The sequence below is a fragment of the Dermacentor andersoni genome, chromosome 4, assembly GCF_023375885.2.
Source record: "Dermacentor andersoni chromosome 4, qqDerAnde1_hic_scaffold, whole genome shotgun sequence".
Classification (NCBI taxonomy): domain Eukaryota; kingdom Metazoa; phylum Arthropoda; class Arachnida; order Ixodida; family Ixodidae; genus Dermacentor; species Dermacentor andersoni.
In genome coordinates this window covers 45,923,627-45,946,470 of record NC_092817.1, presented here as the reverse complement: position 1 = coordinate 45,946,470, position 22,844 = coordinate 45,923,627, and the positions used below count along the sequence as shown (strand labels likewise).

Genomic DNA, 22,844 nt, shown 5'->3' with positions numbered 1-22,844 from the left:
CTTCAACACACCCGGTGCCGAGACGCACGAAATCTTGCGGAGATGTTGATGTCACTGAAAGTGATCGTTTGAGAATTGCCCCTGAATAAAACTTGGCTTTTCTCTGCAAGATACGCCAGCACGGCTGATTCACACGATGGACCAAATTCCGCGGACGAGCATGACGTGACTTGCACTGCTAACATGTTATCTACTTGGTCCTTGGTTTCGACGTAATTGGACGACACTGAACCACGTAATGCTCGTCCTCCGAATTTGGTCTGCCGTGTGAATTTATATGGAACACGTTCGTTGCTGAAATTCACTGGGCTTTTCTTATCGTCATAGGCCATTTTATATTGCAGGCTCATCGAAACTTCGTTTACAGTGTTTCCTACACTGCGTGTAATCTCCATGAGTTTCTTTCTGTACTTCTTCTCTTGTGCTATTGGTCACATAACATTTTTTCCCGTACCGACAGAAGTGTGAAAAAGATTACAAAGATTTGGCTAGGCTTTGCTTGGGATTAATTTGAACGCAGAGTTACAAGTTAGAAATTACCACGTAATATGTTCAAATGGCACATAGCTGTATACTCTGCCAAATGAAATGAAGAATTGCGACACGATTGTATCCGAATTGTTTGTAAGCACAGTGGTTAGAGTTCTACGTCAGCAGATGGTGTGAAAGTGTTCTGAAAAGAAGCACCAGCTTTATTTACCACGAAGTACGTGCAACAAACAACAAACATTTGACTTGCTCACTCGCATGACTACGTGCAGCACACATGACACATTTCCTAGCACGCAGCAATGAACACATGATCTCGATAAAATTATGAACCTGAACTAGACCACGGTGGCTTTCCTCTTGATTTTCTTGAAAAATATAAACTTTTTAATGGCAACCGGCGCTCTTTCTTCACAGCAAGGTCGAGGTCCGTCGTCTGCTAAAGCCTTGTGCAGCTTGTTGAAGAAAGCTACTTCCTCCTTGGGCGACTGAGACCAGCTCAGGTGGATACGCGTCTTGAGCAGGTAGTTCAGTTTTGGCGACAGAAGCGTCTCGTCGAGGCGAGATATCTTGAGCAGGATGAAGGCGTCGCGGTTCTCTTCGAGAAGCGTGTACTGTGCGAGGTCCGTTTCGAACTTGCACCAAGGGCTCAGAAGGAAGCTGTTGGAGAGCACCAAGATAATCTTTCGGCTCTGCTTAATGCTCTCCAGGATGCATTCGCTAATGTTGCGTCCGGCAATAAAGTCTCGGTCGTAGACGCAAAGCTTAAGGTTTCCTATAGTGCTGCACTCGAGCTGGGGCAGCAGCCTGCTGATGACCCACTGAGTGTCACTATTGCAGTAGGAGACGAATGCGTCGTACAAGTACGCCTTGTTGGCGGCAGAACATGCCGTGGACTGCGACCGAAGCCAGCGGTTGAAGCGGTGCCTGTAAATGTAGCCAGCTATGAGCAGGCTGATGAAGACTAGAATAACGAGGCCCACACACGCGATGCTTACTAGCACGGTGGGCTTACACGTTCGTTGCAGGAGAGAGCCGACGGAGAGGATAGCCCTCCCGTCCAGCTCCAGAGGATCGCTGCACGCGTACAGCGCAGTGTACGGCATATAACGTACCGTGACGTTCGTATCCTTTAACCACTCCAGGAAATGGCGGATGCCGCACGTGCACGAAAAAACGTTTTCAGAGAGGTCTAGGATGTGAAGGCGGTCAAAGCTTCCCAAAGCGTCGGGATCGAGATACCGGATTTTATTAACCGACAAATCTAAACTCTTAAGCTTTTCTAGGGATGACCTTGCTGGCTTCCAACTGTCTATGAGGTTTTGACGTAGATTGAGGTGCTCGAGGTTATGGCTTGTTTTGAAGAAGCCGTCGGGAAGCACTGATATTGAGTTGTTCGACAGGTCCATGTATTCTAAGCTCTGAAGATCTTCAAATGATAATGACGTCGTGAGGTCTGTTAGTTTGGTATCTGAAAGTATGAGAGTCCTTAAAGAGCTTATCCCTTGAAACGCCCTCATATTAACAGAGGAGCCGAGGCGAAATATGGGGTTTCGACTGAGATCGATGTGCTTAAGCTTACTAAGATGCTTAAATACTCCTTCAGGGAGTGAATCTATAGAGCATTTCTTCAAGTCCAAGTTCTCTAATCTTACCAGACCCCAGAATGTAAACTCTGTTAGTGAAGGTAATGCTTTGTAACGGAGATAAAGTTCTCTAAGGTTAGACATTTTGTCAAATACATAGTCAGGAACATCTAGTTGAATAAAACCCCGATCATAGCCACTCAAGTCCAGTACCTTTAGTCTTGGTTCCAGGATTCCAGAAGGTATCCCTAGAAACTGGTTCCTGACAAAGCTTATTTCTTCAAGATTCGGAAGGTTGGCTACAGCCTTCGGTTTGAAGTCCCTTATCTTCCCAGACTCTAGCACTATGCACTTCACTCGCGGCATGAGGGGAAAGAAGTCTTTGGTTAAGGTAGCGTCTGTAAGCCGAATAAAAATCACGATTTCCGCCGTTGTACTAGACACTGCTTCTAAGATTGTGTAAGTTGCTGTCTTCGAAACTGGCTGACTGACGTCAATAACTCGAAAAGTTTCTTGAGTAATGTTGGTGATGACGTCGACAATGTTCTCGAGTTGCATGTTCAGATTGTCCCTGAAGTAAAAGCCCTCTAAATGCTTGAGAGGCTTTAATGCATGAGGGTGCATGAAGGCCAGCGTGTCACAGAGGTTGATCTGGAGATGCTTGAGCGACGAGTTTTCCATGGGAACCAGATCGTGCTCCTCTATGCGCCATATCTGCGTGCCGCCAAGATTCAGGATCTCGAGACTGGGCAGCACGTGAGGACTGATAGCTGCCACTACAGTAGAAAACTCGTGCAGCCACGTCCTGAACAATATCAAAACCTTCAGGCTGTCGAGGCCGATGAAGGACTCGCCGGACAGGAACTTGATGGGATTGTCGGCCAGGTTGAGGAAAGTGACGTTGGAGAAGCCGACAAACGACCTCCGGCGAATGTTGGTGATCTTGTTCTGCAGCATCTCCAAGCGGCGCACATGGTGTTTAGGACCGTAGCCTGCGAAGCTCCTCTCAGAGAGGTAGCGCACTGACGTGAGGTGCATCGCAATGCCAGATGCCGGCACGGGCCACGTGGACATGTCGACGGTCGGCACTTCGTAGCATTGGTGCCCGGTTATGACCAGGCCACCGTCGCTGGTGTGCTGGATGCCGCAGTTGTTGCGCGACCAGGCGGCCAACAATTTGCCCCTGCCAACGGTCAGGGCGACGGCGTACTGCGGCGAAATGTAGAGTGAGTCGAGGGTTCGTGCCCGGCTGTGCGATGGCATCTCGTCCCGTTTCCAGGCCCGAGAGCCCGGGCCCCAAGCCAGTAGCCAGAGCCAAAGCCATGTGGGAACGGTAGGGGCCTCTCGCATGGCTCTAGAGTGCCGAACATTGACGCCGCCTGCGTAGGTGCAGAAGTGTGGTTAGAATACTTTCTTTAATACATAAGCAACCTCCTAAGCTTCTCTTCGACTAGCTCTAATTGATGTGTCAATGTGTCATAAAGGGCTCATTTCATGAAACTGAGGCAAGTAGAGTCTGAAGAGGCTGTAGCGACCCAATTGAACATGTAACGTACGATGAGATTTAGTCTCTCTAAAGTAGATGTCGCCATATTAAACTAAAATGACGGTACTAACCAATGCTGCTTACAGTCTGCAGATATTAGCACGCAGATATTATATATATATATATATATATATATATATATATATATATATATATATATATATATATATTTGTGTACGTGTATGTCCATAATAATAGTCTGTAAAATTTATATAGACGTAGTTTACTTAATTCGCCGTACTTTACATGACGAGCAACCACTTACCTGTAGTGATGTTCAACCACGGTAAAGGCTGTCTCCCATCGGGGCCCCTCCTGCTATCTCCTGAGGTTGTCTCTAGTTGACAGGTAGGTCGGATCAATAAGGATTTTCAAGTCCATAGTGAAGAGATCTTTGGCACACTGCGGTGAAATTGCCAAGAATATGCAGTTATGCGACAAAAAAAATCAAGCTTGGGTTTTCATGACATGGGCAGCTTAATATATATGTGGACGGCACAAGCTTCAAGGCGTGAAGACAGTTGAGACTACATATAAACGCTCTTGTGGAGACAATGGTTCGTCTCTATGTCATTTCTGGCGCTCAAGGAAGATCCTGGATGCTGCCACGCTTCCGTTGGTTCTTAGAGGCAAACAATGGGTATGTTTTGCTTACATGGGCGACCTCTGTTTAAAAGTGCCAGCGTCCGAAAAATAACCAAGATCGACAGTGTTGAGAAAGATTAGCTGTAACTGCTAGCGACAACTTCCTATTGCAAACCTCGCATAGAAAATGTTGACCAAATAGATGTCTTCCTGCAGTTTTTAGACGCTTAAAACAATGAAAAACTGGTGGTATTCTCAAGTGAACATATACTAACCATTAAGCGTATCAGCGAGATTAATGACAACAACTTCAGGTGGAACTAATAGGAACGAAAATAAGAGCCACGGTACTAACAACTAAGTTTCGTGGTTTTCAGAAACAGAGTTTAAAGTTGTAGGGTGTGGTTGCCTGCTGCAGAAACCAAGGACGAATGTCACTGGGTTTCCATGAAAGCCGGGATTTCGATACATGTCACCCATTGATAAAGGGTAGCTTGTCCTTTTGTATACACTTACCACTTCCTCCGCTTAAGAGCCAGAAGGATGTAACGTGAGTACAGATAAGGAGAATGATTGCGTTTTCCAGAAGAATGCATGCCACTCACGATAGAACGCATTGCACCGTCCACATTTTCTCGAGAGCACACCATTCAGACCTCATGGTGACGTCCTTGTGTGCACAAGTGGAAATAAATTGACTTGCCTCGGCTGAAGCCAGCCACGTGTTACTAGCTGTTCTTGGAAAAGGATATCTTGCCATGCAAATCCATCGACTTCGCGCGTAACCTCACGCCTACCCTTATTTTGCGCGGTTAAGCTGCAACCAATGTAAGGCGAACAACGCAAGAGAATTCCGTACAACGTTATGGAGGTTCATCGCTAGTGTCGACTGGCAAGGAGGCGGACCGGGGAGCGAAACCGGTTGCTCGTGAAAGTAATTGCTGATTGTCTGGTCGGCGGCTCGACAAACGTAACGCGTACTATCGTAAAACGATGAACGTTTTCGCGGCAGGGTTGAAGACTTGACAGGACAGACGCTCAAGTCTTTCTTCACCCCTGCTGTTAAACCGCGCATCTATTTACGATATGTTGCGCCAATTGACCCAGCAGACACTATCATTAGCGCTTACTGCCATGACTGGCCATTCAAACTGCTGCCACAGTAGCGTCCTTACGTGCGAATCGCTTTGCGAATTGGACTGCTTTACTGACTGACGCTAGCTATAGATTTCACAAGGCTGCATGGTTTTAACCAGCCTCTAGCGAGATGGAGGCGAGCTGTCGAGGGCCGCATAACAACTCCTTCCGCGAAACAGGCTGGCTCTCTCGATGCAAACGCCAACGCTCACGAGCTCCATACAAAAAAGAAAAAGAAAAAAAAAGAAGACACAAGTGCGAAAGGAAGAAAAAAGGCACACAAATCAAGAAAGAGAAGTGATGTGCGACAACAGCGCGAGTCCATCACCTCGAGCACATCTCATATACCTCAAGGTCACCCATGCAAGCCAGCAAGCGACGCAAAATGAGAGAAGCGCGGGAGCTCCACAATGCGCGCTTTCCTCAATTCCACAAACCGTCTGATGGCTCCCTAGCGGAGCTCATTTTACTTTGTCGAAATTGAGGTGGTCGTTTGCTACCTCCGGCATGGGTGTTCCGTTATTGTTTGTCTGGCCGGCACATTTGCTGGGTGGAATATTCCATAGCTTGCGCGTGTCAAGGTTCTGTCGATCCTGCTTGACAGGGGCCGCGAAAGGTTCTGACGTGTTGTTGGCCACGTGGGACAAGGCATGGCTGCAAGACGCTTTTTCTTCTCGCTTTCGCCAGGGCGTATTTCTGTTGCCCGGCTATGACGCGACGGCATCAATATTTTTGCTTATGTCACTTCCCTGTCACATACCTCTTCGATTGCGTTAATATATATATTTTTTTCAAAAAACTGAATCTCTGATACCGACGTAATCGAAACGAAGACGACGCAGCATCAGTGCCGTTATTGTCGTAGAGTGATCTGGCCGGGTAACGAAAGTTAGCAATCTTTCTGAAATTGTAAAAGTATTGAGATCGCTCAGTCAACTGTGAAAAAAAGCCTATAATTAGTACCAGACCAGAATGAAAATTTGCTGCTCGTCTCACGTCCAGTCAAAACAGCGCTAAAAGAGACGAGGACAAAGAAACCGAACTTCAAACATGAGCGCTGTCTCAAGACTACAAGTTTCTTTCATTGTTCTCGGCAGTTTTAGCGTTGATTTGTCAAGTATGAACATTTACTATCTAAAGACCAGGTCTCCCTGCTACTGTGGTTATAGATGAGTCTATGGGTTCCGCGGCACCGATAGCCCCTACAAGATATAGATAAGTACACTATAGGCTGATGTGAGATACCGAGTATGGGAGTGAGCCGTCACATGGGGCGTCTTGATGCGCGGATAAGTTAAAGTAATAGCTAAACGTGTACCATTTCAGCGCAGTTTATGAACCTTTGTTTATGACCGTATCAGGTGCTTCATAAAGTTTGTACACAAAAGCCTGTGCACAATGTTCTAGTACATTGTGCAGAAACAACGTTTTGGTAGTGCATGCACTTTAGTCAGCGTCACATATGCATATCAGCGTAATTTAGATTACCTTAGGAAGGCATGAAAACCGTATGCGTTGGCCCTGACAGGCCTCCATTGCGCCCCTGCAAAGTATTAGCAGCTATGATATCTATTCATGAGACATTTATGTCAGCGCTAGAATTTCAACCAAAGTATCGTCCTTCGAGAGCGTTTCCTAGGAAGAAGAAGTCATGACCGACGAGCTTGCCCTTAACAAGAAAGGTAAATACCTGCACACGCTTTACGTTACGCCGCCAAAATTACATAACGCCTAGCTAAGTGCTGCACCAAAACACAACACTCGGGCCTCAAAGCGTGATGCACTAAGTTACTCTGCACATGCGTGATAGTTCTTTAACACTGAACGAACCTTCTCTTCAAAACCAAATTAATCGAAGAACGGTAGCCTACCTCACCTCATGTACATTGTTGACGAGCGCGACAAGTCGTCAAGGCGATCTTTTTTTATGAGACTGACGAGAAGCCCTGGAGACACAACAGAAGCACTGCACTTGTAATCTACATCGTCTCACTGAAACTGCTAGAAGATTCGTTCATGCTGCCTTGCGTTAGTGAGGTGACTCGTGCCAAGCGGCATCAACTCACGTTCTCATAAGTCGAAGCGACCGGAGAGCGTGGCTGCTGCAACCGACCGGCGAGAAATCCAACGTGCGAATAAGCCGCAACTTCGGTATCCCTCCTTGTGCGGCCGTGGTGGCTTTCTTTTTCTTCCTCTCGTCGCAGTCGACCACGTTCAAGGGCGCACGCGTCGCTACACACACGTCGCTCGCTCGCATCGGGCAGCAGCCGGTTACCTCGGCGGCACTCGTCGAAGGAAACCCCGCCGCTGCTCTCTGCGCTGCTTTCTCCATGCGCGGTCCGAGGCTACGTCATCAGCCCGGTCCCCACGACGTCACTACTTTGGCGGGTCTTTACTTCTCTGCCGTTGGTGTGATTCGGCGTCACCTCGTCCGCTAATTACACGGCTGCTTCCGCAATGCGTCCTCTGAGGTCGAAACGTCACGCGGCGGCGTCGCTGCAGGTGGCGATACGCTGGATTTCGCTAAAGGAGCTACGGTGACGCACTCAATCAGAGGATTACGGAGCGATCTACGGGTATTTCTGGGGCGTGCCCATTAAGAAAATAAATATCAACACAGGCGGCGAGCAGATACTACACTTAGAAGTCAAGCGGAACTCGTTTGTTTCATCAATAGGCCAGCTCTTCGACGTCGATTAAGTTGTCCTGGTTAGGTTACAATGTTCCTTCTTAAGACACCTTGCAGATCAAGTAAGCTCGAACTTCGTCACTGTTGACTTTTCAGAAGAATCACTGTGACAGCATCAGTGTGATGCGCAGGGAACTGGTGCAGCGTTCTCTCCCCTTGTAACACTCAGAACAACAACAAGAAAAGCATGCAACACTCGTTGGCTGTCGCCAAGGGCTTTTCATTGCGGCAGTGCAAACAAGGATGCATTCAAGCCGGTTCCAGGACAACTTCTCGTCATCGCTTCCTCGCAGGGATTTCACGGAAACCTTGCGGAAGCCTGGCAGTTACTTCACAGACCTTGAACAAACATTGCAAGGGCAACAAATCCAACGGCAACTAATGACTGCATGCCCTCCATGTTTACATCCAAATGAATGAGCATCGTCTGTGCGCCAGATATAGACGACTCCTTTATTGACTGGCCGTTCAGCGCCTACAATACCGTAATCACATCCGAACCGCGAGTCCATTACACGCCTATTTAGCAAGGAAATACAGTGGTCAGCGGTCTACTACACTCACCGCATCATCATAAGGGTGTCCGTATTATCATGCATTAAGATTGAAAAATATACAAATGACACGTGGCTGGACCAAACCAAGGTCATTTTTTTTTGCTGCCGCTTGGAGACACTGATTATTTATTGCATTCCAACTAATTACATCATCATCATCATCATCATCATCATCATCATCAACCTAATTACGCCCACTGCAGGGCAAAGGCCTCTCCCATACTTCTCCAGCTACCGCGGTCATGTACTAATTGTGGCCATGTTGTCCCTGCAAACGTCTTAATGTCATCCGCCCACCTAACTTTCTGCCGCCCCCTACTACGCTTCCGTTCCCTTGGAATCCAGTCCGTAACCCTTAATGACCATCGATTATCTTCCCTCCTCATTACATGTCCGGCCCATGCCCATTTCTTTTTCTTGATTTCAACTAAGATGTCATTTACCCGCGTTTCTTCCCTCACCCGATCTGCTCTTTTCTTATCCCTTAACGTTACACCTATCATTCTTCTTTCCATAGCTCGTTGCGTCGTCCTCAATTTCAGCAGAACCCTTTTCGTGAGCCTCCAGGTTTCTGCCCCGTACGTGAGTACTCGTAAGACACAGCTGTTATACACTTTCCTCTTGAGGGATAGCGGCAACCTGCTGTTCATGATTTGAGAATGCCTGCCAAACGCACCCCAGCCCATTCTTATTCTTCTGGTTATTTCAGTCTCATGATCCGGGTCCGTGGTCACTACCTGCCCTAAGTAGATGTATTCCCTTACCACTTCCAGTGCCTCGCTACCTATCGTAAACTGCTGTTCTCTTCCGAGACTGTTAAACATTACTTTAGTTTTCTGTAGATTAATTTTCAGACCCAGCCTTCTGCTTTGCCTCTCCAGGTCAGTGAGCATGCATTGCGATTGGTCTCCTGAGTTACTAAGCAAGGCAATATCATCAGTGAAACGCAAGTTGCTAAGGTATTCTCCATCAACTTTTATCCCCAATTCTTCCCACTCCAGGTCTCTGAATACTTCCTGTAAACATGCTGTGAATAGCATTGGAGATATCGTATATCCCTGTCTGACGCCTTTCTTTAATGGGATTTTGTTGCTTTCTTTGTGGAGGATTACGGTGGCTGTGGAACCGCTATAGATATCTTCCAGTATCTTTACATATGGCTCATCTACACCCTGATTCCGTAGTGCCTTCATGACTGCTGAGGTTTCGACTGAATCAAATGCTTTTTCGTAATCAATGAAGGCTATATATAAGGGTTGGTTATATTCCGCACATTTCTCTATCACCTGATTGATAGTGTGAATATGGTCTATTGTTGAGTAGCCTTTACGGAATCCTGCCTGGTCCTTTGGTTGAAAGAAGTCTAAGGTATTCCTGATTCTATTTGCGATTACCTTAGTAAATACTTTGTAGGCAACGGACAGTAAGCTGATCGGTCTATAATTTTTCAAGTCTTTGGCGTCCCCTTTCTTATGGATTAGGATTATGTTAGCGTTCTTCCAAGATTCCGGTACGTTTGAGATCATGAGGCATTGTGTATATAGGGCGGCCAATCTTTCTAGGACAGTGTTCCCACCATCCTTCAACAAATCTGCTGTTACCTGATCCTCCCCAGCTGCCTTCCCCCTTTGCATAGCTCCCAAGGCGTTCTTTACCTCTTCCGGTGTTACTTGTGGGATTTCAAGTTCCTCTAGACTATTCTCTCTCACCTTATTGTCGTGGGTGTTACTGGTACTGTATAAATCTCTATAAAACTCTTCAGCCACTTGAACTATCTCATTCATATTAGTAACGATATTGCCGGCTTTGTCTCTTAACGCTCACATCTGATTCTTGCCTATTCCTAGTTTCTTCTTCACTGCTTTTAGGTTTCCTCCGTTCCTGAGAGCCTGTTCAATTCTATCCATATTATAGGTCCTTATGTCCGCTGTCTTACGCTTGTTGATTAACTTAGAAAGTTCTGCCAGCTCTATTCTAGCTGTAGGGTTAGAGGCTTTCATACATTGGCGTTTTTTGATCAGATCTTTCGTCTCCTGCGATAGCTTACTGGTTTCCTGTTTAACGGCGTTACCACCGACTTCTATTGCGCACTCCTTAATGATGCCCATAAGATTGTCGTTCATTGCTTCAACACTATGGTCCTCTTCCTGGGTTAAAGCCGAATACCTGTTCTGTAGCTTGATCCGGAATTCCTCTAGTTTCCCTCTTACCGCTAACTCATTGATTGGCTTCTTATGTACCAGTTTCTTCCGTTCCCTCCTCAAGTCAAGGCTAATTCGAGTTCTTACCATCCTATGGTCACTGCAGCGCACCTTGCCGAGCACGTCTACATCTTGTATGATGCCAGGGTTCGCGCAGAGTATGAAGTCGATTTCATTTCTAGTCTCACCATTCGGGCTCCTCCACGTCCACTTTCGGCTAACCCTGCGGAAAAAGGTATTCATTATCCGCATATTATTCTGTTCTGCAAACTCTACTAATAACTCTCCTCTGCTATTCCTAGAGCCTATGCCATATTCCCCCACTGACTTGTCTCCGGCCTGCTTCTTGCCTACCCTGGCATTGAAATCGCCCATAAGTATACTGTATTTTGTTTTGACTTTACCCATCGCCGATTCCACGTCTTCATAGAAGCTTTCGACTTCCTGGTCATCATGACTAGATGTAGGAGCGTAGACCTGTACAACCTTCATTTTGTACCTCTTATTAAGTTTCACAACAAGACATGCCACCCTCTCGTTAATGCTATAGAATTCCTGTATGTTACCAGCTATGTTCTTATTAATCAGGAATCCGACTCCTAGTTCTCGTCTCTCTGCTAAGCCCCGGTAGCACAGGACGTGCCCGCTTTTTAGCACTGTATATGCTTCTTTTGGCCTCCTAACTTCACTGAGCCCTATTATATCCCATTTACTGCCCTCTAATTCCTCCAATAGGACTGCTAGACTCGCCTCACTAGATAACGTTCTAGCGTTAAACGTTGCCAGGTTCATATTCCAATGGCGGCCTGTCCGGAGCCAGGGATTCTTAGCACCCTCTGCAGCGTCGCAGGTCTGACCGCCGCCGTGGTCAGTTGCTTCGCAGCTGCTGGGGACTGAGGGCCGGGGTTTGATTGTTGTGTTCATATAGGAGGTTGTGGCCAAGTACTGCACCAGGGTGGCCAATCCTGCTCTGGTGAGAGAGTGCGTTACCGGTTCTGGTCACCGGGATCAGGCCGCACTCCAGGCCTGTTTGTGCAATTTTCTCAACACACGGTTTTTTTTTTTTGTATTTTCCGGTGGGGAATTATGCGGCATCGGGATTTGAATCACGGTCCTCTTGCACGGGAGGCGGATACTCTACCGTCCCCGCAGGAGTTAAATTAAAAATTAAATTATGAGGTTTTACGTGACAAAACCACTTTCTGATCATGAGGCACGCCGTAGTGGAGGACTCCGGAAATTTCGACCACCTGGGGTTCTTTAACGTGCACGTAAATCTAAGTACACGGGTGTTTTCGCATTTCGCCCCCATCGAAATGCGGCCGCCGTGGCCGGGATACGATCCCGCGACCTCGTGCTCAGCAGTCTAACACCATAGCCGCTGAGTAACCACGGCGGGTCCCGCAGCAGTTGTACGCCTCATTTAACCTACAGTGGTGCCCTATTTGATCAGTCAAGGTGGACCAATCTGAGCTCGGTTATACCGCACGGATGGCACTCAGCTAGAGAACCTGGTATTTATGACCTGCACATGTGTGGCCATACATAATTGAAGATATATATGGTTTTTTTTTGTTTTTTTTAGGAGGGTACCCGTACAGTGGTAAAATAAAGGAAAAGGCATTAAAAAGAAAGAAAGAAAAAAGAAAGAGAAAGCGGAAAGAAAAAGGAACATGACAGGCGATTTGAACTCGTGACCATTGGATGTTGCCCGGAAAGATAGCTCAATCGGTTGGTTCGTCAGGCCCCAGGTTACCTTGAAGCGCCATAGCTCCTGCTCCGAGCCTCATATTTACGTGAAAACGGACTGATGTTGGACTGATGATTCCGAGTGGTTGGAAGGCATACTTTCTTGGAAAAATGGCCGCCCGAGGAGAAGAGCGAGCTCGAGCGGCTTTAGAGACTAGGAAAACTGCCTTAAAATATTTAGACTTGAGGGAAAGCTTCGTGTACAAACTATAACACGGCAATCAGCACTCGAATACGACGAGAGGAATTATTGAGACGTGGAAAATTCCCTTGAAATAAAGATGGTTTGCGAGACAAATGCTTGTAAGTATTGAACCTCTTAAAAGATGAGGGGGAAATATGCGCTCACCGAGAGGTCATCGTCTGCACGGGACCACCACCAGGCACCTTACTGAGATGGGGAGGGCTCTGCGGGCCGGACACAAAGCCTCCCTTCTCCGCCGGCCAAGAGGGGAAAACGCGCTTTCCGATCGCTGAAGGTTGCGCGGACATAGTATAACTCTAGCGTCTAGGAACAGCTTAACCAGGTGCGAGGGCGGCACGCATAGCGTGGGAAGCTAGCCGCCAGAATAACTATCTCAAGGACTGCTGCTGACGAGGGCGAAATACCTTCGTGTAAATATAATATCCCTAATCGGACTACTTTCGAAAGAAAAAAAAAGGAAACGGCCCAGAGGGCTATACTACGAGAGATATGACTGATAATTTTCTATATATATATATTACATTACTATTACTAATTACATAAATAGCCTTAATTATTTATTCAACTTCTCAAATATTATGATGAGATGAAAAGTGTCAATGAGAAAATTGTAGGGCAACAAGAAAAACTCCCGATACACCTTTCTGCTGCTCGATGCGTGCTACATAAAGGTATTTTTCCGAGCGTGAAACAAGCCCGCGAATACACGCAAAGTGCCTCGAGCGGCCAGTCGCGGGGCAAACCTCCAAGCGATGGCAAACAGCATTACCTTGGTTCCGTCCAGCTACGTGGCATTTCCACATTTTTTTTTAATGTTGGTGCATGCTAGTTGAGACCCCCGGTATGGCTGGTTCTAAGGCTGTGTCGCTTTACGTCGAATTGTAGAGGAAGACACAGTTCGTGCCCAACCAAGCAAAGACAGGTGAGGACGGATACTGTATTTAAAGGAGCTTCCAAATGATCCTGCTTGTCCCGCTCTTACGTAATAACTTCTCCGGTCTCTTAATTTTTTTTCAAGCAAACTAATTCGGACAACAGTTTCTCAGCCAGGGGAACTTTTCGGCGAAGAGTGGCCGCAGAAATTGGGATCTCTGTGTCTGCCACACTTTTGCGTTCGACAAGGACGCGGCTCCTGACCCTCGCAACGCACGTGCGTGCTAAGAAAAAAAAGGGGAAATTCCCTACGATGTCCGACCGCCTCCGCTGTGGTGTGCGCGAAATTGGCTCAGCGTCCTTCACAGCGCGAGAGTGCCACCACTCTGTGCCGTCTCCATAACGATGTTAATTTGACCTTGGCTTTGCGTACGCAACATTCAAAAGCAATCTTTCCTTCTTTTGTGTCATTTCCCTTCGTGGGACTTACGTGCTCCGAAAGGTTCCTCCAGAGACACACGCATATTTATGCACGAACGAGCTCATTTTACGGCCCTCAAGCAATGCACAATTACCAAGGCAAGCATGCTCATACTTATGATTTATAGAGCCACTCACTCTTAACAAGAGCAGCGCTTCCAACAGCTGTTCAGGAGTCAAACCGCGCAATTGCTTACCTAAAAAGAACATTACGCCATCATTCACCGGTACGAAAGCCCTAAAATCGTCATGTCTTCCTTACGAATTATATTATTAACACAATGTCCCACGTTATTTGAGCCACCTAAAAGCCATGAGGACTTTCCAACGTACCATGCGGTTATTGACCCAGAGACTTTTGTGCTTTTGACTGCGTTTTTTTTTTACTTTTGGCCACTTTTGCCCCGTTATGCTGTCCGCGCACACGTACACGACATTCATCGCCCTCCTCTTTCTCTCTTTCTCCTTTCTATTTCTATGTTCCCCTTTCCCAGAGTAGGAAGAACACGGGGAAGACGAGATGTAAATTCAAGACAATGAGCAAAACAAGACCAAGGTGATAGCAGGATCTAACCTTTCGACAAGTGGACTTGTCTTCTTCAAGGCCTGAAGAAGACAAGTCCCCTTGTCGAAACGTTGACTCCTGCTTTCACCTTGTTCTCGTTTTGCTAATCCTATTTCCCAGAGTAGGGTAGCCAGCCAGATAATTTTCTGGATAACATTCCTGTCTTCTGTCTTTCTTTTTTTTTTTCTCTCTCTCCAACATATCAGCATTTAAGAAATACTCTCATAATATATCCTGACAAAATCAGCACACACTGTACACACTCTTTTTCAGCTTTAGTTAACAGTAGAACAGAAATATTGGAATTGATAACTAGATCGTAGTAAATTAAGGCGCAGAGATACGACGCTGTGAATGCCAGATCATAGCCTTGTGAAATCAGCCCAAGGCTATAGCTGACACAATACCATTTCTTTTATACCGTTGCACACAATAACCATAAGGAATATTGTTCAATAAACACTCAGTGGCAATCTAGCTGCAAAAGCGACAAAAGTGCGTTAGCATTACGTCGCACCTCGTTGAGGTCCTGGATACATGATGTAAACGACGTTCCCCACAGTGCAAAGCGTTTTTCAGGAGCTCACTCGACATACGTCCCGCGTCTTCGAGGAGAGAAGTACTGCTGACGTATACAGATTATATATATATATATATATATATATATATATATATATATATATAATGTTTATAAATATACTATTTTGAAATAAGGTTTCTCCGCTCCCTACGGCACAGACGCTGGCGAGTCATTTCTAGCACACAAGTTCAGCACACTTTCTAGTAGAATTGATGAAAGCATAGGTAGGCTGACATGCATGCCCAACGCGCAAGAGACGTGTTTCCAAGTTTGCCGACATATATGGTATATATGGTGCATGAATGAATATTTTCCCGGTATGTTTTACTCATTTACTAATGGTTATATATGGTGTATAATATATAGCATGTTTATGAAGCTATATGAGTATTTGTGCACCATTTATTAGAGATTCTTAATGTTGATGTGTATTGCTTCCCTTTGTCATGCAATTTCTAATTTATTTTTCATTTTATGTTTCATACACGCATAGACATCGTATAAAGAGCACTTCGTCCGCAATCACAACAGATACCACCTGTTCAAAGAAGGCAATTGAATGCTGTTCGCGGAACTCGTATGTCAGTGGAGGTCACAGTATGTGTGTCATATAACCAGGTGCGGATGTATTGACCGTCTCTGTGGTCTCACAAAAGTTGCAGCGACATCAAACAAAGAACAAGAGAAACAATCTTCCATATGATTAACATATGATCCCTATCCCCTGCATTCCATTGGCTGTGGCTTTCCATCTTTATTTCTTGTATTTATCACGTCTCTCCCAAGTGGACGCGGCAATTTTACGCGCATTTGCGGGCTGCTTTCATGCTCCGAAAAACACTCTTATGTAGCACGTCATGAGCAAAAGAAAGCTGTATCAGGAGTTTTTCATGTGGCTCTACAATTGTCTCATTGACACTTTTCATCCAATTACAATATTTGAGAAGTTCATTAATTAATTAAGGCTAATTACCTCCTTAGGTGTAATGAAAACAAATAATAATTTGAATATTTCCAAGCGACGGCTAACAAAATTACCTTGGTTCTGTCCAGCTACGTGGCATTCGCATATTTTTTTGTAACTCTGGCTAAAGTTAGCTGGGACACCCAGTATATAACACATTAAGAAGGTAACACTACGCAAGGCAGATCGAAAGCGTTGCAATAGGAGCCCAGTTGCGAAGTATTGCAGCCGCCCTATAAACAGCTCGTTTCCTGAAGACTTTCGAGCCATGAGCTTCGGACTCTAACAGCGAAGAAGTTGGCAAGGAAAAGCAACGATGGCTGCTTCGTCAAAACCGTCACTGGCGCGTGACAATGCGGAAGTGGTGTTAAAGCGTGTCGAGGGGGATGGCTCAACTGGTTACACACCCTCTATTCATGCCCGCTCTGCGTAGACCATTATTTGGTCGAGATTTCGCTGAAAGACACAATGCGTTTCTTTCTGTCGAACGACTGGAGGCATGTTACCAACGCTCTTTCACAAAAAGAAGTTTGAGGTGTGCAACGCATGCGGACATCTTGGGCACCGCTCTGATGTGTGTCCGGACCCGGACGACGTCAAGTGCCGCGGCTGCGGTACGGTGAAGCCACCGGTAGGACACGTGTGTGATCCCAAATGTGCTCTTTGTGGAAAGGGACATGAACTGGGCAACAAGAAGTGCCGCGAGATCTACCGAACTCCGTACATCGTCAGGAAACGTCGGTGGGAGCGGAAGCTCCAAGAAGAGGAGGCGAAGAAAACACCCCCGTGTGGGCGAAAAAGCCGCTCAAGAAGCCGGGAGGGCTTCCGGAGCCGCTCCGACTCCTTCCCTCGCCTCGATCACCCGGGCCGTTCCAGCTCCAGGGGCCGCTCCAGCTCCAGGGATCGTTCCGGCTCCGGGGTCCACTCCGGCTCCAGGGCAAGATCGTCGTCAAGGCCGAGGAATGAAGCCAACAAGCAAAGGGAGGTGAGCTGGGTAGATAAGGTCTCCCCAAAAAATACGGAGTCCGAGGAACTCGCCAAGATGAGAATCACGGTAGAGAAACTCATTAAAAGAGTAGATGACCTCGAAAAGGAAAACGCTATGCTAAAAAGGGAGAAGAAATTAGCTAACGCAGTCAAAACAGCTAACACGATTCTAACCCACCCAACCGTTGAAAGCACTGTGGCGATGCAGGTAGATGACACCCGCTCCCCACCTCTGAAAAGGAAACCAGGCGCGAACGCGCCGCAAGCACCCACAATGGCAGATCTGTGCAAAAAAATGGACGACTTCCAGGCGAGCTGGGAGGCAAAGTTCGCATCAGTCATCCAAGCCATCCAGGCGCTATCGGAAGAAAGCCAGAAACACAGGGCCGCGTTGGTGAGCATTAATAACTGGCAGAGGGAAACAGAGAAGAAGGTACATGGTGGTTCTCAGACGGCTGCGACCCTAATACCACTGGGTGATAATCCACAATTCAATCATGGCCAGTCACAATAAACACACGATTTGGCAGTGGAATTGCCGCGGGTGCCGTCGCAAAAGGGCGGTCCTACAGCAGCTCCTTCTTGGCAAAGACAATCCGGACGTAATCGCTTTACAAGAAACTGCGGGGATGGCAAAATTATCGGGCTACATATCATTTAGTACAGATGATGGAAGATCCGGGGTAACCACCTTGGTCAGGAGAAACTTGGCAGTCGTTAAGCACGACACGGAGGTTATCAACGTAGACCACGTCCTTGTTGAACTCATTCCAGCAAAAAAGAAAGAAGGCAGCCTCTTTATTCTCAATATCTATAGCAGCCCGAAACAAAGGAAGGCCCGATTTGGACCTCTTCTCCAAAAAACTCTGCGTATTGCCAACAGGCAAGCTTTGGTAGTGGTGGGAGACTTTAACGCCCAACACGCTGCCTGGGGGTACATAAAAGAAGGAGTTAAGGGAAGGGAACTCTGGCTGGATGCACAGCAAGAGGGGCTCACCTTAATGACCGACCCCCAAACCCCCACTAGAACGGGTAATAGTGTCAGCGTAGACACCTCACCCGACCTCACATTCGTCAAAAACGTGGGAGATGCAACCTGGGTTAATACCCAGGAAAACCTAGGTAGCGATCACTTTATTCTCGAAGCAGTGGTGAGCGCAGGCCCTGCCAGGAGAAAAGGCAGAAACCAGCTAATTGTTGAATGGGATGCCTTTCGCGAAATAAGAAGCGAGACGGCAGTGAGTGAGATAAGGGATATTGATGAATGGGCTAAGAAACTGGGCCAGGACGTTAAAAACGCAACCAAGGAGATAACGGAGGACTCTGCACTGGAGATAGCGGACAGCCACCTCCTCCATATGTGGGAGGCTAAGCTCAGCATGGAAAAACGGCTCAGGAGGCAAAGGTGGAACCGCAATCTCAGGAGACGGATCGCTAGGCTCAATAAAGATATAGAAGATTACGCGCTCAAACTAACCAGGCAGAACTGGGAGTCCACCTGCGATAGGATGGACGGAAATATAGGCCTAGCTAGGACATGGAATCTACTCCGCTACCTGCTGGATCCACAGGGCTGCAAAACAGCGCAGCGACAGAACCTTCAAAAAATTCTTCACTTGTACGAAGGTACGGAGGTAGATCTAATGAAGGACATACAGGAGAGATACATAGGGGACACTAGCAAGGAGCCCCTACCTAACTATGAAGGCGTAGGCAACTCCAGCCTAGACGAACCCATCAGCGAGGCGGAGGTCCGGGCGGAGATTGCCAAGCTCAAAATCAAATCAGCTTCAGGCCCGGATGGCGTTAGCAATAAAATGCTTCGCAATCTAGACGATAACTCTATAACTGCATTAACTAACTTTATGCAGAAGTGCTGGGAAGAGGGTAAACTACCAAATCAGTGGAAAACCGCTAAGCTGGTGATGATCCCAATACCAGGCAAGAAACTCCAGATAGAGAACTTAAGACCTATCTCTCTAACCTCTTGTGCAGGCAAGCTTTTGGAGCACGTTATTCAAACGCGGCTCAATAACTACATGGAGGATAATGACCTCTATCCGCATTCGATGGTGGGCTTTAGGCTCAGGCTCTCCACCCAGGACGTGATGCTGCAACTTAAACACCAAATCATCGATGCGGAAACGGGGGACGCAAAGGCAATCCTAGGGCTTGACCTAGCGAAGGCCTTTGATAACGTCACACATAAAGCCATTCTTGAGAACCTTCAGGACTTGGGAGTAGGCGTACGAACCTACAATTACATTAGGGACTTCTTGTCAGACCGGGAAGCAAAAATCCAGATTGGAGAATGCCAATCGGAGGACATTAAATTAGGCAGCAAAGGGACCCCACAGGGCTCTGTGCTCTCGCCCTTTCTTTTCAATGTGGCCATGATCAAACTCCCTGAAAGACTGCAGGCTATTGAAGGACTAAATCACAGCATATACGCTGATGACATTACGTTGTGGATAGCTAGGGGCAGCGATGCCCAAATAGAGGAAACCCTCCAAAGGGCTATCCAGGCAGTTGAAGGTTACGTCGGACCTAGGGGACTTAAATGTTCACCGCAAAAATCGGAACTGCTTCTATACCAGCCGAAAAGCAGGGCCAGTAAGGAGGAACCGCAAATCTCTCTCACAGCTGGGGGGATCCCCATTCCAAAAGTGGACAAAATCAGAGTTCTGGGACTTTTGATTCAGGCCAACAGCTTTAATGGCGAAACAATAAGGAAACTAGACGGCTGCGCACTGCAGACCATGAGGCTGATCTGCAGGATCGCCAACAGGCGGTCCGGGACGAGAGAAGCGAATCTAGTTAGGCTAGTCCACGCCTTTGTGATAGGTAGAATAGCTTATGTTGCTCCCTTCCTCAATTTTAGGTCATTCGAGAAGAAGAAGATTGAGGGCATCATACGTAAAAGTATAAAACAGGCGCTGGGGCTTCCCATCCGCACTGCAAATGAAAAGCTTTTAGCTCTAGGGCTCCACAACGCTCTTGAGGAGATTATTGAAGCAGTGAGCCTTCCCTACATCTGATGGACCAATAAAGTTTTACAATCCAAAAAATCCAATGACAAGCCGTCCTTTATGTAACAGCCGCTCCAGAGGCCGTCCATTTCGAAAGCTGCATTTATATTAGAGGTGTTCGAACAACGAAATTTCCTAATCGAATCGAATACGATTAGTCTCGCTAAAGGACGAATTAAGGTTGTGACATATAAAGTTTGTGTGCGGTCCGTTCAGTTACAAAAATTTATCGAATCCCGGCCACGGCGGCCGCATTTCGATGGGGGCGAAATGCGAAAACAACTGTGTACTTAGATTTAGGTGCACGTTAAAGAACCCCAGGTGATCAAAATTTCCGGAGTCCTCTACTACGGCGTGCCTCATAATCAGAAAGTGGTTTTGGCACGTAAAACCCCATAATTTTCTTTTTTTGGTTACAAAAAATAAAAAAGAAAGCGAGAGAATAATCACGGAGGACGCTTATTTACATCGTTTGGTACATGTAATGCAGTTCAGAACTTGACGTCGGGTCAACAAAGCAGCTCATTGTAAGGTAGAAACAACGAAAGGAGAATGTATACGGTGCACCATCGCAATCAAAGTAACCAAACACAGAAATAGTACTTTACCAGATACGTGTAGATTCTTGTGCTCGTTGAAGCAGCAAATGTAATGCTGCGGCACCGCACATTGTTTTAAAAGGGTACAAACATGATGAAATTGTGAAAACAATAAACTGCTATCGCCTAAATAGAGAAAGAGACCGTAGGCTGCCTAAACATGAGACATCTTATTTTGATGACAAGAAATTGTTGAGTATAGATTAACTGCTCCGTGCGATCGCTCATTAACTGCCGCTGCCCTGAAGCTGAATCATTCCCAACTGTCACCATTTGCATTTGTCTTTCTGTCTGTAAACCCCCTTGTATTCAAAGAGAAACAAATATTCTACCATTTGTAATAGCGAATTGTGAAATCGAATACGATTAGAATAGCAGTCTATACAGTTCCCATTCTATTTTTTTTTTTCTAAACTTGAAATTCGAAAAAAAGAAGAAGGAAGAAGTTACAAGCCTTTCCACCTTTATTTTTTTAAAGACAACACAGCCTCGTGTTGTCCTTTTGCAATCTTTCTTCCTTCCTCCTTTTTTGACCTTTCTTTCCGCACTTCAGTGCTTCGCGCTGCAGAAATTTTACACCATGGACGTAAGCCAACTCTCCCACATCGCTATTATTCTAGGAAGAGTAGCGTGGTTAATAGTTTTATATGGTACGTTCCAAGCCGGTCGCCTAATGGCAACTGAACGTAAAATTACATGTTTTATTAATTCTTATTTGGCACTGGTAGCGGCTATACTAAAAAGTGTGGCGCAGTATGAAGTCATAGTTTCGTCAATTGGATGTGTTGAAACCGATCCAAATTTATCATACATCGTAAGACCCAGCTAACACTACTAAAATAGAATCTTCCGGGAGCAATAAGTTTAGATTTAGTGCGGATACTGTCGTTGTTTCAATACGTTGGCCATAACGGTGATTGATGCTCTGGAAATTATTTTCTGGTCGAATCGGTGCAATTTATCATTAAAGATACATTAACACTGGGTTTGAGGGCAGGAGGCGGGGCCTACTTACGATATATCCAGATGGATTTCTCTAAAAACAACGAGTGACAAGTATATTGTCAGTTAGTCCGGGATAAATGAGCATGATAAGTATCTATTCCTGTGAAAAAGCCGATCTCAGCGTCAAGTTATTCTCAGTGGGAATAACGCTGAAGCAAGGAGGGAGAAATTGGGCCCGTAATTGTGAACAGGGGCTAAATTCCCAAAGCACTTCTTTCGTAAGTGCTCCTTGCCATTGAACGGCAACCTTCACTAATGATATGTCCAGCATCAGAGTTGGTTGAAATTTCCTCTTACGAAAATGTCAAGGGTAAGAGCTTTGTTTATACAGGGTCTGGGCCCGTATTCACAAAACCTTACGAAAGAAGAGCTTTGCGAGTTCGGATCCTACTTCTTACGCTACAACTATTCTTCAGATCAGGTCACAGCGAACATTTAATATATTATTATTATCATGCCGTGCCACCAAAGGAGGAACACTCTGGAAAGAACAAAAACATAGAACTACAAAGGCACTTAGGAACGAGTTCCCACGAGTAGTTCAGAAGTCGTGACAAGAAAGTTACAAGTTGGCAATTACACTAGCTAAAACACATGCTCAATGCAATCTGTGCGAAAAAAGTCAATATTTAAATGTGATGTTAGGCAAAGTGTTAGAGATAGCAGCTGGACGTTGAAAAACAGCTCATAGAAACGAAAATATTCATGAATTCAGCCCCTGCATGGCAGAAAGCAGGAGTACGCGACTGGAAAGTTGTACGGCAAATTACTATTAACCAACGAAAAGTGCGAGAACGTTCAACATATAACAAGACGTCGTTGAATGCGAAGTTCAGTTGCCATTTTATTTAGGTCATAAGATGACTGCGCGAGTGTATTTCACGTCCCGAAAGTTTGGAACGACGATGCAACTTGCAGCCTTTTGCGCCTAAATGTGCGTGCTTTTGCACTAAACACGTCATTTCATCGCGTCCGCTGGTTCGTGTTCTACAGCATCCAGCGGCGACGGGCCAAGGTG

The 22,844-nt window shown here is 46.3% G+C and overlaps 1 protein-coding gene across 2 annotated transcripts in view; it reads right to left on the bottom strand.

The window, feature by feature from the left end:
* Positions 1–671: 671 nt before the first annotated feature.
* The window catches only part of LOC126537048 (uncharacterized), a 60,659-nt gene continuing 38,486 nt past the window's right edge, over positions 672–22,844 (bottom strand). Inside the window, exons 1-3 of one of the 2 annotated variants that reach the window (XM_050184167.2) lie at positions 7,410–7,618; positions 3,887–4,023; positions 672–3,454 (exon numbers count right to left, since the gene is read on the bottom strand). In XM_050184167.2, the coding sequence (XP_050040124.1) occupies positions 828–3,425 (2,598 nt within the window). In that variant the 5' untranslated portion in view covers positions 3,426–3,454; positions 3,887–4,023; positions 7,410–7,618 and the 3' untranslated portion in view covers positions 672–827. Of the gene's footprint in view, positions 3,455–3,886; positions 4,024–7,409; positions 7,619–22,844 lie in introns of those variants that run through there. The other variant, XM_072287806.1, reaches the window with a different exon arrangement.